At 49.7% G+C, this 16,382-nt stretch overlaps 1 protein-coding gene across 6 annotated transcripts in view; it reads right to left on the bottom strand.

The window, feature by feature from the left end:
* Window positions 1–4,635: 4,635 nt before the first annotated feature.
* The window catches only part of PFKFB3 (6-phosphofructo-2-kinase/fructose-2,6-biphosphatase 3), an 84,800-nt gene continuing 73,053 nt past the window's right edge, over window positions 4,636–16,382 (bottom strand). For 2 of the 6 annotated variants that reach the window (XM_059663668.1, XM_059663634.1), the window contains exons 11-15: window positions 15,464–15,593; window positions 14,771–14,833; window positions 14,592–14,656; window positions 12,413–12,586; window positions 4,636–7,322 (exon numbers count right to left, since the gene is read on the bottom strand). In XM_059663668.1, the coding sequence (XP_059519651.1) occupies window positions 7,275–7,322; window positions 12,413–12,586; window positions 14,592–14,656; window positions 14,771–14,833; window positions 15,464–15,593 (480 nt within the window). In that variant the 3' untranslated portion in view covers window positions 4,636–7,274. Of the gene's footprint in view, window positions 7,323–8,763; window positions 9,134–10,835; window positions 10,859–12,412; window positions 12,587–14,591; window positions 14,657–14,770; window positions 14,834–15,463; window positions 15,594–16,382 lie in introns of all 6 variants that reach the window. The other 4 variants (XM_059663660.1, XM_059663650.1, XM_059663642.1 and 1 more) reach the window with 4 other exon arrangements.

Below are 16,382 nucleotides of genomic sequence, written 5' to 3'. Positions count from 1 at the left end.
GTTAAATATTTTACCCTTTGTTCTCCCTGCGTGATCTACAATAATAATCTGCTTCGTGTTGATATTTACAGCTGTGTTGCTGACAATTACCTGAAAGAGAAGTTGGAATGCTTCACTGGGCTGGAAAACGTTTAGCTAAATCAGAAAGCAGGTCTAATTAAGCAAGTTTATTCTATATATATAAAAGGCTAAGTTGCTTTGCGCATGTGTGATACATATAAAGCTCTCACTGGTGCCAATCACAAGTATGTGTTTTGATCTGTCATTATTGATTGTGAATTTGGTTGACACTTCTATTATAGGGAAAGGGCGAATAGCAATATTAAAATATTTCTTCTAATTAATTTCCTTTCAATGTGCACAAATCCATGCACCGGGCCACTAGTAAAAAAATATGCTATTCTCACTAAATATTTTCAGCTTTGTAAAGTAGTTATTTTGCATAAAATATATTAACTAATGTGAGGGGCTTTGCAGTTTTTATTTCAAACACACTAAATATGGACAAAATAACCCACATAACTAAGGGCTCTTTAGAGTCCTTAATAATTTTTAAAAGTGTAAAATTCTTATATTTAAATATCAAGTCTTCACATTGTGCATCTGAAACCAATATAATGTTATGTGTCAATTATACCTCAATAAAAAAAAAAACTATCAAAAAGGTTCTTATTTGGCTTAGGGTGAAAAAAAGAGTGCAAAATAATTTTGAGATCAAAATGTTGGGAAACTGCTGCACTGACTTATACTGCTTCAGTTGTTCTAAATTCAGAACATTCCAACTTTAACAAAAAGGTAGTGGAGGAAAGAAGTCCCTGGGGTTATAGTCCCTGGGCTAATCACTAAAGGAGCTTCTCTTTGTTGGGTGTCCTAGAGGTGTTTCCACTCTGGGGGCAATGCACTTTAGTAAGCACTTTGGGGTGGGCGAGGGCATTGCCTTCTGTTTGCAAAGCAGAGAAACTATTGTGCATATAAGCAAACTTCCCAGACTGTTTTAGAAAGGGTGAGTGTAGAGGCTGAGGCTCTGGAAACCTATTCCTCTAAAACTATCTATGCCAGTGTACCCGTGGGAAAGTCTTCATGCAACCCAGGAATAGGGTGTCCCAACATGCTGGGCCCTATTTCCTCCAGGCCCTATTTGGAAGAGATGGGAAGGGGAAAATACAGAGCCTTAGATACTGGCTATCTGGTAAAGAAACCTTTTATTCCAGGGGTGGGCAAGCTTTTTGACTCGAGGGCCACAATGGGTTCTTAAACTGGACCGGAGGGCCGGAACAAAAGCATGGATGGAGTGTTTGTGTGAACTAATATAAATTCAAAGTAAATATCATTACATAAAAGCGTACGGTCTTTTTTTCAATAGTTTTATTCATTTCAAACGGGCCGGATCCGGCCCGCAGGCCGTAGTTTGCCCACGGCTGTTTTATTCATTTGGTTGCAGAGATCTCTCTGTAGCCCCAGGAACACAAAAACTTTTTGCTAATTAGCATGTGACTCAATCCAATTCCTGTGGTTGATGATCCATCCAGCAGGGCCTTGCCCAGCTCAGTGGCTCTCAGGCTGTGTGATAGACAGTCTGACAGACCTGGGGCTTTCCCCCAGTTATGACTGAGAAAAATCCAGCAGGATCCTTGAGTTCTCCTAGTCTCTACACCTGCAAAGTAGGGATAACATTACCTACTTGGCATTTAAAGCACGTGACACACATTATTAGATTAATATCTACCATTTCCGAGCTTACTCTGTGCCAGGAACTGTCAAGAACTCTTCCTTTGTAAGATTTAGTCCTCACAAAAAGCCTGAAAAATAATTGTGGTATTTCTTGACTTCTAAGGAGAATTTTTGTCTACATTCAACACGTTTACAATTGAATTTGGTCTTGCATTTGATGTGCACATGGTTTGTCCTTTTTTGTATAAAACTAATAAATGGATGATGCATCTTGTAATAAAAAATACAGTATGGATTTCCCCATTTTATAAATAGGGAACAAGTTTAAAAATATGAAGTAACTTGTTTAAGTCCACACATTTGGAATGTGGTGGGACAGAGGTGAAATGTGAACCGTCCATCTCCAAGGCCTGGGTTTGTTTCATTGATTCATCACACCTGGCTGGTGCCTCTCCTCTCCCCAGCCCCTGGATTCTACTACTACACAGTCAGGACTTAATGGGAAAGAATCTGGTCCCACCCAGGCCTTGGGTGCCTCTTCTGCCCTTTTGTTCACACCGAGTGTATTTGTCAGCGTATCCCAGTGAGACATCTTTTGTTCAGTTAATCCTACATATCTGAGACAGAATTCCTCTGAGGCCTGCAGCTCAACTTTAGTCCTCAAAGAACTAAAAGTGGACAGCTTTCATTGAGAACTTATGCGCAATGCAATAAAATATTTTGTATATGGGAGACACTCTTCCACCTCCATCCCCACCACCACTAGGTTTCTTTCTAACGGTCTACCAACCCAGTCTGCCCCTAATCTTCATTTTATCCTGTACATGGAATCAAATGTGGCTAATGATCCCTGTGGATAGAAAGGAGATGAGGCTTCTACCGACACCCACACTATTAAATAGATCCAGACTTCTCTCAGAGAGTGGGCAAAGGGCCCTCTTTAGTCCTAAGTGGCCAGAGTACCATGTTTTGAGGTACTTCTGTTGTCTTTACAGGTGTTCTTCCAGTATCATCTTAGGAGTATGTCAGAACCTGTGGTTGAAATCAGTGTCTTTATAGATTACCCGGGCCATAAATACATTGATTGTGAAGACCTGCTCACACTCCAAGAAAAACTAGATTTGAACCCACGTTGTGTTGAAAAATGTGTTCAAAATGCAGTTTAGAAAACAATCTTTAGGACTTAATTCCACCAAACTTTCGCTGTTTCATCTTTATTCTTTAAAACATCAAAAAAGTTTGTGATAAGGATCGAATAAAAGCCTTTGTCCAGGTATCTAGAAAAATCTCAATGTTTTATCGCTTCAGATGGTTCTCCAATATATAATTTAGGATAATGGGTGGTGGTGGTGGTGTCAAATTTGTTGCAAATGTTTCTTAGTATTTTTTTCCCCTTTTGCTTGACTTTTGATGATTTTGAACTTAAAATATTTACATTGTGAAATCTTTTCCTTTGTAGTTTATTTTCTTTTTATTTATTTTTTAAATATTTTTTTATTCATTTCAGAGAGGAAGGGAAAGGGGGATAGAAACATCAATGATCCCTTATTGGGGATCGAGCCAGCAACTCAAAAATGTGCCCTTAACCAGAATCGAACCCGGAACCCTTCCATCCACAGACCAACGTTCTATCCACTGAGCCAAACCAGCTAGGGCTGTAGTTTCTCTTATTGCTTTTAATCTTGATCGCTGTCCATCAAAAATTTAGACATTTACCATATTTTTTTCTCCTTTTAATAGTTTGATTTAAAATATATATATATATATATATATATATATATATATATATATATATATAGATAGATAGATAGATATAGGCCTAGCCTTGGCCAGGTAGCTCAGTTGGTTAGAGCATTGTTCTGGTACACCAAGGTTGTGGGTTTAATCCCCGGTCAGGGCACATACAAGAAGCAACCAATGAATGCATAAATAAGTGCAACAACAAATAGATGTTTCTCTCCTCTTTTTCAAATCAATAAAAAAATGTTAAAAATCATATAGGTCAAGATAGATGTTACAATGCTATGATCTCATTAGCTTTTTCTTCCCAGATAGTTGAGCAATTCTTGTAGTGGTACCATTTATTAAATAATTCCAAGTTAAGATATTCCTAACCATGCTGGTGAGAAAAGTGGAAAGTGAGCCCAGGGCAAAGTGAGATGAGAATTAATCTGACTGGAGACTCTGATCAGCGGCACTGGCCTACAGGAGGGAAGCGCCTGGGGTGAGGAATGCAGACCCAGACCAGCCCCACTGCTGTGTAAGAACTGCTGCTGTTTGAAAGGGCTGGGGAGGCACGGGATGGAATGAAAGGAATAAAAACCGATGGGCATACTGTATACCGTAATGGTGGATACATATCAGTATGCATTGGTCAAAACCCATAGAACCGTACAACACAGGGCAAACCCTAGTGTAAACTATGGATTCTAATAAACAACCATGTATCAATATTGGCTCATCAACCATAACAGGTGCACCACATTAGCAAAATATGTTAATAATAGGGGAGACTGTGCAGGGACCGGGGAGAGCACATGGGAACTCCGTACTAGCTGCTTTCCTGTAAACCTGCACTGTTATAAGAAATCAAGTTTCTTATTGTTATTCCAAAGTTGACACAGCTTATTGTTTCCCAAAAGCTGGCACTAGGCGATCAGTATCTGCGTGTCCTGTTTAAAGGAAGCAGTGCAGAGGGAGGTCAAGAACTGAGGGGTAGAAACTTAGTGTACTGACCAAAAGTGTCAATTAAAGATTCTTCTTGCACTCGCTGGTATGGCTCAGTGGATAGAGCGTTGGTCTATCTGGACGCATGCTTGGGTTGCAGGCTTGATCCCCAGTGTGAGTGTGCAAAAGGCAGCCGATCAATGATTTTCTCTCATCACTGATGTTTCCATCTCTCTCCCTCTCCCTTCCCCTCTGAATTATTCTTCCCCCCCAAAAAAGACCAGAAGTACACTATAGTGTAATTCAATTGGGTATTTTATTGTTTTGGCAACTGCAAAATATACAAATTTCTGAAAGGCAGCCCCTGTGTGAAAGCCGGCACAGCTTCATCCCAGATAATTAATTCAGACAAATATACAGAATGCAGAGAAGTCTTAAGTCGCACATAAAAGGCCCCAAACCAACCGACAAACAACAACCCAATGTAAGAAATTGTCTATGTTCAAGCTCCTTTATACACATTAAATAAATAAATAGCACATTTGCTATCAAAATAATAAAAAAATAACTTTCAAGTATTACAAACAAAATCATCATTGGTGTGGTTCAAACAGTTCTTCTCCCCCCAAATGAAGAGTTTTGTCCAGGGTCTCAGGACAGAAAAAGGAGAGGGGTACACCTACCCAAAAACAAATATGCAAAGTTAAAAAAATTGGTCCCAGATTTTTTTTTGGGGGGGGGGGGAGTGAGAGGCAATAAAGTAACAAGTGCTCCGTGCCTGCAGCTCCCATACACCTTCCATCCAACACCTCCTCAGAGGTGACCTCAGCAGCATTCTGCTCCTCCCAAGGCTCCCTCCCCATCCATATTCATGCCTATGCCCCACCCAGGCCCTTACAACTATGTTCTGTGGGAGGCAAAGCCTCATTTGTCTGTACCTACTTCAGGCTGTCAGAGGCGAGGGGTGTGCACCTTCATGCAGCCCCACTCAAATCTGCTGTAAGAGTCAAAAACCAGAGCTAGCTCTGACAACCAGGAAGAGAATTCCAGAAAGTGGGACACAGTGAAGTCTTCCTCAAGAGCAGAACCACAGGCCCCTCTGCCTAAATATACATCCACCCTACAAGCACACACTCGTGTCAACTGGACACAAGATAGCGAGAAAGAGGGAAAATAACCCATCTTCAGTGGTACAGAATGTTACATACAGGTCCTCTCAGGCAGACTGCAAAGTAAGGGGCAGGGGTTGAGTGATTTGGTGTGAAAACCTCCCATTTTATTGTAGGGTATCTGAAGCATGTTCCACTTCCCAAGTAATCCCAATCAGAGAAACGTACACTCTCTAAAAGCTCCTCTCAAGTAAAAATAGCGGTTCTCTCCACTTCCCACTCCCTCTGTCTCAGCCTGCCCACCCCTGCTCTCAACTAGCTCACAGGCCAAGCAGGGTGAGGATGTCAGGCTCAAAAGCAGAGGGCAGGAAAGGAACATGACCTTTGGCACCAGCTTTTAGAAAGAGCCTCAAAGGTCATTTGGACAAAAGCTGTCTCCAAACCATTTCTTCTGGACCTCAGGACACCCTCTACTTGGAGGCAACAAGGAGATAGAAACTACAGGTATTTAGAATCACATGTTCCCCAATTCCTGCTTGAAATGCCCCCCCAAAAATGTCACAGGTGCCACTAAGGCAAGAGAGGACATTCCCCGAGGAACCCACACCATGCTCGGCACACAGCAGACGCTCCATGAAGACGTGCGGGAATGAGCCGACTCCTGCGGGAGGCGATGAACATAGCCTCTTAGAGGAAGTGGCCCAGAGTGAGGCCTGGCTTGGGCCACTGTCCCCACCTGGGAAACATGGGAAGTGATGAATGTCCTAAGGAAGGAGGCTGGATCCTTGTTCTTCTCCATGCTGTCTCCCGGGGGCTGTCTTGCAATGATCTGAGTGCTGGCTCCCAGCCGTTTACTGGGGTTCCTCTGCGCCCCCCATCTCATGGGAATGCCTGACTCCCCACATTCTTCAAGAGCTCTAGCCCCCAGGGGCACAAAACCCAAAAATCTAAATTCCTGGAGGGAAGGTGTGATGTTCAGGTCACATGTTCTGCCAGAAAAAAATCTCAGAGCAAAGCAGCCCGAGGGAAGCCAGTCTCCCTCAGGCGCCTCTGATCCAGGCCTGCAGCAGAGGGACCACGCAGCTCCCAGGAAGGGTGAGGCCCCGGGGCCGTTTCCTCTTGCCAACACCACCAGACTGTCCAACATCTTCAGCGGCTGAGCACAGCCCTGGGACGGTGTGTGGACACGGAGGGGGTCACTCTTAGCTGATGAGCGAGTCCAGCTCAGGGGCTTCTGTCTGCACCTCCAGACTGGCTCTCTGGCCGGCTCCACCCCAGCAATCGTCTTGTCTTCACAGGTCAACATCCCAGGCAAAGATGCACCAACAAGCCTTATGAACGTTTCCTACGTCCCTGAACTGTCAGCAACTGGGACCTAGGCCCCTTTAATTTTAGGATTCTGAGACCAATGTCATTTTCCCAGCTGGGAACATTCCAGGCCAAGGTCACAGATATGAAACAAAAAACCAGCACGAGGTGCCCAACGTCCGTCCCCTCCTCAGGGCCTTCTCTCACCTCCTCCACGGCTCATTGTCCTCACCAAGTCTTATGAAGGGTCCGTGAGGCCACACAGCCTGGACAGTGGGGAGAGCATGGGATGGGGGTGGCCACAGAAGCCTAGATTCTGTGCACACACAGGAAAGGCGTGCTGGGGTCTTGGCCGCCCAGGTGCTGTTGGGAGCAGAGATTCACTTTGACCAGCAGACCCCTCTTCTACGCCGCCCAGCCCTTTCCAGGAGAAGCCGTTGGCGTGGTCGGCCTCGGGTGGAGGGAAGAGCCCAACCTAAGCTGCAGGAATGGAAATGGAATGGAACCGATGGGTCTGCCTCAGTGTGTCTGGGAGGAGTCGACGCTGCTCTGGGAGCCATTCATATTCTGTTTTCAGGAGAAAAAGGGTGGGGAAGGGGAGTTATTACTGTTGACTAGGTTTCCAAAGCAAAAGACTAAAACCATGCAATTGAGACTTCAACCTCCCTCCCCCCAAACAAAAAAACACAATCCCGGGAGAACATTAGTAACCAAACTGGTGGCGGTTGCCCAGGGAGGCCCCAGGAACATGTGGAGGTGAAGGCCAGGGTCACACAGGAGAAGGGCCTCATGGCAGAGGAAGGAGAAGAGGGACAGCAGGCAGCTCTGTAGGTCAGAGCTGTCGTGGGGAGCAATGGGGCCAGCACGTAGAGGACCCTCCTCAGCTCACAGCCCTTGAGAGCCACGGGGCTGCCCCTGCCCCGGGGAAGTCTTGTTGGCCACGACAGGCAGGTGCTCCAGGAGGCCCTCTAGAAAAGCATAAGGACTCTCCTCCCCACTCGGCTCAAGCAGGGCCGCACACCTCAGCCCCTGAGATCCAGATCCTAGGAACACGAGCTCGGCAGCTGGAGCACAGGTGCCACAAGCGGGCTGGACGTGGGCATTGTCACTAAAGCTCTCTTCCCGTTCTCATAAAAGTAATCCCAGCCAGAAGCCTCGTCTGTAAGAACCTGGCCAGTAGCAAACACCCCCCCCTCCCAAAAAAAATGTTTTTCTATCAGCTGGGGATGAAGGATGGCTGCCACTGCACAGCAGAGGTCTCTTTAACCTCCTTAATTTACCCATCAAAAAGGGAGACTCTTTTTAAAAAGTGTTCTCTCCCATCCGGAGTGTCTACGCCAAGATTGTCTTATAGGACAGGGGTACAGAGTGGAACCCAGAGAGACAAATATGCAAGGATCACCTGGGCCCACTCCCTTCCCTGCAGAACCAAGGGCCCTGGTGCAGGAATCCCAACAGAAGAGAGGCCCAGGCTGGGAGCACTGAAGGCCAGATCTGAGCCTGCTCTCAGCTGGACTCGGGAGCCCAGGCGACCGGACCTCCAACTACAGTACATCAGACAGTCTCTGTGAAGTGGGTGTCTGTTGGGGAAGACTCTATAGCCTCGAAACCAGAGAGGACCCAGTCACCTTGTAGGGTCAGAGCGAGGTGCTGCCCAGCTGCCTCCAACCCGCCCTCACACATGTCAAGCCTGACTCCGAGCACCCACAAATGATGGCGACGGGACAATGACACTGGGGGCCGCAGGCACAGGCATTGTCAAACCATTCACGCATGGTGTCCCTGGCTCAGGACACATGGAGGGAAAGGAGGAAGTGAGAGAGGGGACCTCAGGACAATGGTGCTGCTCTTAAAAAAATCATGAGTTCTCTGGCATGGGGTGTATGAGTCACACACTTCACAATGGCCAGTCTTCACACAGACCGAGGCGCCCTGCCAGGCAGAGACGCCATGACTCAGAGAGATGCGGAGGGAGGGGACCGAGAGGGGCATGCACCGAGCCATTTACCTTTCCAAGGTTAGTAAGGAGAAAACTTTGAGAAAATGTGACAGACAGTTCGTCTTTCAAGCATAGTGGGGGCAAAGGAAGAAACATGTTGGAAAAGAAAAAACAAAACACATCTTAGGGAGCATTTTGTTGTTAGCGTGCATCTGAAATTTCAAAGTCAAGGATGCATGGTGACTGGCTGGCCCCGAGCACAGGAAACAGCCCCCAGGACTGGACTGGAGGACACCACATTGGCTGAGCCGTCATGCTCGCTTTGTTGGGAAACCACATTTACGGGCATCCTCCAACCACAGCCCTTAAGATCCCAGGGGTTCCCCCACTCCCCAGCCTCTTGGTGCTCCTGCTGCTCATGAGAAGAAATGCCACTGGCCTGGGCAGAGGGAACGGGGGGGGGGGGGGGGGGGCGCATCAAAATGCAGAGTGGAGTGCAAGCCAGAGCGCTGGAAGTCCCCACCAAGGCACAGGGCACCATCTCTCCCACCATAATGACTATCGGCCACAGGGCACTGACTACGTGCCAGAGATCCTGTAAGTGCTACATTATCAAAACACCTCGCAATGTTCCTAACTCCATTTCACAGATGAGGCGGTTGGAGTCCTAGAATGACACCACCTTGCCCAGAGTTCCAAATTGAGAGGGTAGTAAAACCAAGATCCAAACCCGGTTCAGTGTGACTCTAACAATACATTTTGGGAACTACAGCTCCAGAGAAGGACTTGTGTTCCCAGGCTGGGCTGGGCGCTGAAATCCCAGAGGGAATGCAGGTGTGAAGGGTCCAGAGAACTGGAAGGAGTCTAGCCAAAGGTGCAGTGGCTCCTAAAGCCTGAATCTCATGGACACGCCCACATTAAGTAAACACACCTCAGCCACGGGAAACAGCTGCATGGGAGAGGCCGCAAGAGCTAAAAAGGAAATCAAACAGCTCCAGGCAGTGCCCCACAGGCGGCAAACGTCAGGTGCCCAAGGCAAGGGCAGGGGAACAGTATCTTGACTGTTCCCAGAAACCAGCCCAGAGAAAGCAGCCAGCCTCAGGACAGGGAGGCCTGGTCAAGTCCTGGTTCTGCCACTCACCGGCTGACCTGGGCCCTCCTCTGCTAAATGGGGACAGCAACTGCCCGCAGACATCCTGGGGTTAAGGATCAAAGACAGGAGATTCTGTGCAAGCAGTACAGGTGGTGCCACCTAATCTACGCGCCCAACAACTCCTGTTTTCCCAGAGCAAGCCGAGCTTTCAAGCTTATCAGGCTGACCTCCTAAAGGCCTTCGGCTTCTGCATGAATCGGTGGAGGGGACCTAATCAGCAAAAGGGATCACGGGTAGGTGCGCTTGAGGGGTTGGAGAGGGTGATATTTCGGGTGGCTGTTCTGAAACTGCAATAGAAAGGCCTCGGTTCCTTCTGTAGTTGGGGCCCACCGGAGCACTGGAAACCCTCTAGCTAACACTTAACCAGAACGTTCTGCAGAGAGCTCTGGCTGCAGGAAAGGGGAAACCAAATGGGTCTGACTCAAAAGCTGGCTCCAATCCTGAACATGACTATTAAGGCTGAGCAGGTTCCCATACAGGACAACCTGATTCAAAACAACGGTTTCCAATCAGACCGCTCCAAAGTGTGGGGGTCCTGGAGCCGCAAGGGTGGGGGGTGGGGGGTGGGAGTCCCTGCCAGGACAAGAGGGAGCGGCTGCAGCGCCTCCTTCTGTTTTGCAGATTAGGCTCTGGGTAAATGTTCCCCTAGGCATGAAAGGGCTCTCCTAGGGGAGACACAGAATTTTAAAAAACAGTAGCAGACAGAAGACTTAGCTCACCCCCAAGGGGGACAAATGGGATTTAGCACTAACAGTAACCCAGGATGCCAAGAGGGAGTGACGCAGAAAACAGCTGGGCCGTAATTACTTTTGTGTCTTGTGCTACAAACTCATGAGTCCCTCCTCTCCCTCCTTCAGTGCCTATCTTGCCTCCTTCATATTTCACAAAAACTGTTGTTAACCTCAACATTTTAACAGACAGGAGGCCAAACTGGCAAGCAAGGAGAAAGAGGTGCTAGCAGCAAAATCATACAGAGAAAAATACTTACAAACAGGCTTTCCCTAGCAAAGGCTGCAGAGAGAAAAGGTTGAGAGAGAGGTCAGTAGAGGGACAGGGTACAAGGCCCAGGTCGTGTGATATCAGGATTCCTCTGCTGGGACCCCCAGCCTGGCCCAGCTTCCAGACTCCCTGAGGATTCAGCTCAGCAACCCCGAAGGACTGTCCTGCCAAAGTTGGGAGAGCCCCAGCTATGCATCCTCCGTGACTGGGGATAGTGCAGTCCCACGTACCCACCGCTGAACCCAGCCCAGGCCAGTCCCTGCAAGTGTCAATGACAGGAGCCTCTAAACTTCCAACTGTGGCCCCAGTTTACACCAAAACAATCTCATAGATGTGCCACGTAGAACTTCAGTTCTGTTTTCATAAAAAAAAAAAAAAAACCCTCAAATTTTAGACCTAAAAGGAATATTAATTAGATATCCCCAAGTCCTACCCCCTCATTTGGAAAGATAAGGAGATTGAAGGCCAGGGAGGGATGTAACCTGACAATAAAATCCTACAGGTAGTCCCAGGGGCAGATACTGTGCTTGATGCTCAGCACTTATTCCCTCTTTGATCTGCTGTGGCAGTTGGCATTACTCCCCTATTCTCCAGATGAGAAAACCGAGGCCTGAAGAGGTTCAATGACCTGCCCAAGACTGCACAGCACTTGTCCCCACATCCCATTTCCAGACACCACAGGATTTAAATGAGCCTCAGGCAAAATGCAGGGAGAGTACAGGCCTCAGCACCGATCTCAGACAAATCCAATCCAAAGTCAGCCGTGGCTTATTTGTAAGAGACAGGCCTGGTGGGTGGAGGTGGGGGAAGACCCTGGGTGGGACCCAAATTTCTGCCCAGAGATTTCTATGCGTCACAGAATCTTGGCTGTCATTTCTAAAAACAAATCTTAATTTGTTCGCCCGGTAGCGGAGATCTTTCCGCCTTTAATCTTCACAGGGAATAAAGTGAAGTCTAGTTGGTTTTTTGCTTGTGGTTTTTTCGCTACCTGCCAAAGTAACTGCTGTGAGAAAGTGGCTGTTTCCAGACCATCCAGCCCTGGGAGTTAGGCTGCCCAGGTGCCCACTGGACCAGGTGGGTCCCGGCTAAGGACATTCTCCGAGGGCCCCCTTTGACTACAGCTCTTCCACAATGGGAAGCCACGGTGAGAAAGGAAGGAGAACTACTCAGCCATGGCCTGGGACAGAACAGACGTCCTCAGGCCATGCAGAAGCCAACGGCCCAGACCGCATGCAGACTTCCAACCTAAGGGTTGCCTTCCACGCTGCTTTGCAAAACCTATCCACGAACATGAGAGGACACAGACACCACCATTTCTCCTGTTCTGCCCGGTTCTGCCCAGTGAAGGGAACCTCCTCAGAAGGCAGGTATGCACGCTCACAGCCATGGTCAGGAAGGACCTGACTGGACCTCCAGGATGTTACAAACTTCAGACGCTATCCCGTGTTCTTCCCCTCCCCCACCCCCATGCAGGCCTGGGTCTGAGGCTATGGTGGTACCCAAGGGCAGTCTCTCCATCCAGACAGGAGACACGGACGGCCAGGAAGGAAAAGGGGGGTCACGCACTTGTCCAGGCAGCTGCGCGGGCACCTCCGGGGGCAGGCAGTTGGGCAGGGCAGCGGAGGTAGAGGCCACATGCTCCTCAAAGCTGTTGATGCGAGGCTTTTTGGTGGGCTCGGGGCTGGCTAGTGGGGTGACACTATTGCGTCTCATGAGTGGGTTAGGTCCCTTCTTTGCGTCCTAAGCGAGACAAAGACAAAAGAGAGAAGGCGACAGTTACACAGAGAAGTGGGGTAAATAAGCCAAAAAAAAAAAAAAAAAAAAAACCAAACCCAATCAAAACACGTTTCTCTGCTTCTGGAGTTTACTGACGGGACAAGACCGACCAAGGTGAACGGCCCTGGGATACGGGTTGCCATTCTGTCTTGCATCTCCCGGTCGATAAGGGTTGATCTTCTCCTGAGGCCCTTTTCCGGATCATCCCAAGACACCCACCCAGACAAGCTCGACGTTCACAAAGCAGGCGAGGGGAGAACAGCAGGACCAATTCTGACAGTCATTCAGTTACAGTGGACAACGAGGTGGGAGAGAAGAACCTAACCTTGCTGCCAGCCTCCAAGGAGGGGCGTGAAGGGGAGAGAGGCCAGGACGTGAGCTAGGGGAAGGGGACAGGCCAGCAGGAGGGCAGGAAGGCAGGAGGGAGGTGTCGGTGCTGACGCCCCCGAACTGCCCGCGAGCCAAGATCTGCAGAGCAGGCATAGAACTGCTCCTGCATCCAGCCTACACCCAGCTCAGGACAGGAAAGGCGGGTTCCAAAGCCAGCCAGGAGACACGAGACCAGAGGGAGGCAGAAACAGCCAGCCAGAGCCAAACACTAGCCTTCCAACCAAGTGACAATGCGAATGGAGCGATCCCCGGGGCCTGTCACTGTAGCTTGTGACCCGGGAGCCTGCGTTGGAGTCTGTCTCCACCAAGGACCTGCCCCGGTTCTGCACAGTGTTCAGGGACCATCAGAGCCCTGTGCAGCCAAACCCCGAAGCTGGGGGATCCGGGTGGGAGGCTGCTCCACACGGAGCGAGAGGAAATGTAGCATCCGCCACCCACAGATGTCCAGAGAGGGGGTCACAGAGCCAGGGGATGCTGCCCTCCTGCGTTTCAGTCAACCAGCCAGGCAACTGCCGGTGGAACCCAGGGTTTTCATGCCAAAATCTTCTGGTCAAGCTCCCAGGGAACAGGAAAGTCCCCTGCACAGTCGGGCATGTCCTACTCGGTGTACAGGAAAGTGTGGGGCTGATGCTGGCCAAGCACCACATTTCGGCAGTCGGTACAAAGTAAATTCCAACTTTCTCCCATGACATACACGTGGGCAGAGAGTGGCTCTGCCCTGGGGAGAGCCTGCCAGGCCGACCACCAGATCGCAGACCTCCCAGAGGATGATGGAATACCACCAGGCTCTGGTGTCTCCTGGAAAACCTTCCACCTACCATCCCTCTTGTCCCTAATTTCCAAATCATACGTTTCTCCACCCGGCCGGCGTGGCTCAGTGGTTGAGTGTCAACCTATGAACCAGCAGGTCATGGTTGGATTCCCGGTCAGGGCATATGCCCAGGTTGCAGGCTCGGTCCCCAGTGTCGGGCATGCAGGAGGCAGCTGATCAGTGATTCTCGAATCATTGATGTTTCTATCTCCCTCTCCCTTCCACTCTGAAATCAGTAAAAACATGTTTTTTTTAAAAAAAACGTATGTTTCTCCAGTCCCACTTCCCTTTTCACTATTACCCTTTCCTGGTAATTCTGTACCTACGCACAAAGAGGTGACCGTTTTAACCAGTGGCTCTGGAAACTGAAAGCAGTTTTAGCTGCCTCAGAGGAAAAGGCAACAATATTTGTGCTGTGGTTACAGTTAAAGAGCAGAATGTGTCTCCCTCGTTATTACTCGCTTCTCAGGTCAAGGAGAAATGGGGGAAGAAAGCATGGAAAGAAAGAAAGAAGACAGCAAGAAGCCACAAGAAAGACAGGGCAGGAGCGCACAGGTGCTGAGAAAAGGGAGAGGAGAAAGTCGCCCAGGCCCTCCTGGTTCCAACAAACTACCTCCATGAGAGCCGAGACTTCCTTCAGCGTTTACAGGCAACACCATACTAGGGACTTCCCAAGAGCTCACACGTATGGGTCCCGCCCCTGGACAGTCCTCGGGATGGAGGACAGGAAGGGGTGCTAAAGGGTGGAGGCCCGGAGCTTCCACTCACCTCTGACCTCTCCCGGTGTGTGTTCACGGACTCCACATTCAGGTAGATGGATTCTACACGGCAGCCTGGCCGGGGGAGAGAGCAGCTCATGGTGAAAGGGGACAAGCCGCTTGCAGCCCCGTAGCCACCATCCCAGGGCGGCAAGGCTCACGCGGCATGGCCTGCGTCACCACACTCACCGTAAGCGACTGGCGTCAGCTTCAGGACGGTGTGAAGGGGGCATCTCAGGTAAGGCATTTCCTCTGAAAAGATGAGAAAGGGCCCCACAATCAGACACGAGACTTGGGGATGGACATTCCCAGGCCCCCAGCGAGAGCTTGGCCAGGTCCGACCCTCAGCGGCATCTCCCCGGCCCCACCCTCACACAGGCCCTCCCTGAAGGCAGACGGCCCGAGAAAAGACACCTAGCCCAAAGAACAAATCAGAGCAAGCCCCAAACCCGCTCTCACAGAATGAGTTATAGTTAAAAATAAATAAAAATAAAAGAGTGTGTCAGGATTCAGCTGAACCTCTGGCCGACTCAGACTTAAATTTTTCAGGTAGAGTTTTCCGGGCTGTTTGTTCATTAGAGGGGGGCTGCAGAGACGCGCTGGCCCCTCCCCACCCGGCCCAAAGCCGCTAAGAGAGTGGACGAGGGCTTTCAGGGGCTGTGAATGAAGCTGTGGGCCCACCATGCCTCACGTCCTGCTATGACGGTTCCCAGGGGCTGGCCTGAGGGCCCTCAGAAGCACAGCAGCAACCTGCGCAGGTCGGGTAAGGCAGGACCAGGTCCGCTGCTGCCCCAAACTCAGAGGCCATTTTCCCCTCCTCCTTTCAGGATGGCAGCCAGCTCCCAGCCCCCCTCCCCCAGGACGCTTTGGGGGATGCGGCACCTGCACTCTTATCCAGGAAGTAGGCCAGCAGGCAGCGCAGGACGGCCTGGTGGCAGATGACCAGCACATTCTCCTGCCGCTCCAGCTCCATGATCACTGGCTCCAGGCGCTGGACCAGGTCCTGGTAGGACTGCAAGACAGAGGGACAGAGGGAGAGGCGCTGTGCTGGAGCCGCACACACAGGAAGGCGAGAGCTGGGCCAACTTGGCCCCCTCACTATGAACTAGAGGACGTACGATCGATCAGTAACACCCTGGCGTGTCTCAGTGCTGCTGCCTATGGGCCCTGGGAACCCACCTCAGTGGGCTCCCTCGGAAAGGGAAATCGCCCGTGTGCTGCTGAGGATGTGGAGAGGCGATCCTGAGAGGACACTGGCCTGCACCCTCCCTCTCACCGCTCCTTCCCTTTCCTGACCCTCTGCACGGGCAGTGAGGACTGAAGTCTGACACACGCTGCAGCATGGAAGGACCTCGAAAACGGTACACAAAGTGACAGGAGCCAGACACCCAAGTCTGCATATTGTACAATCCCATTATATAAAATGCCCAGAACAGGCAACTCCACAGGAAGCAGATCCGTGGCTGCCAGGAGCTGGAGGTAGGAGAATGGAGACTGACCGCTAACAGGTTGGGGTCTCTTTTTGGAGTGTAGACCTAGTGGTGATGGTTGCTGGGTATTGTGAATATACTAAAAATCACTGGAATACATACTTAAAAATGGTTAAAACAGTGAGTTTCATATTATGTAAATTTTATGTCAATAAAAATAAGTTGAAAAAGGCCTCTCTGCTGTCCCCCTTCCTTCTCTTACTAACCAGGTCCCAGGAAAGACGGCCAGGGTGACACAAAAGGATAGCACCTTGGGCTATGGGGAAACTGAGATGACAGGCCCCAGACGGGCAGAGCTCCCGCTCGGAGTC

Source organism: Myotis daubentonii, chromosome 1 (assembly GCF_963259705.1).
Source record: "Myotis daubentonii chromosome 1, mMyoDau2.1, whole genome shotgun sequence".
NCBI classification, from domain to species: Eukaryota; Metazoa; Chordata; class Mammalia; order Chiroptera; family Vespertilionidae; genus Myotis; species Myotis daubentonii.
Note: the sequence above shows the minus strand (reverse complement) of the source record. Positions and strands in the feature narration are given on the sequence as shown.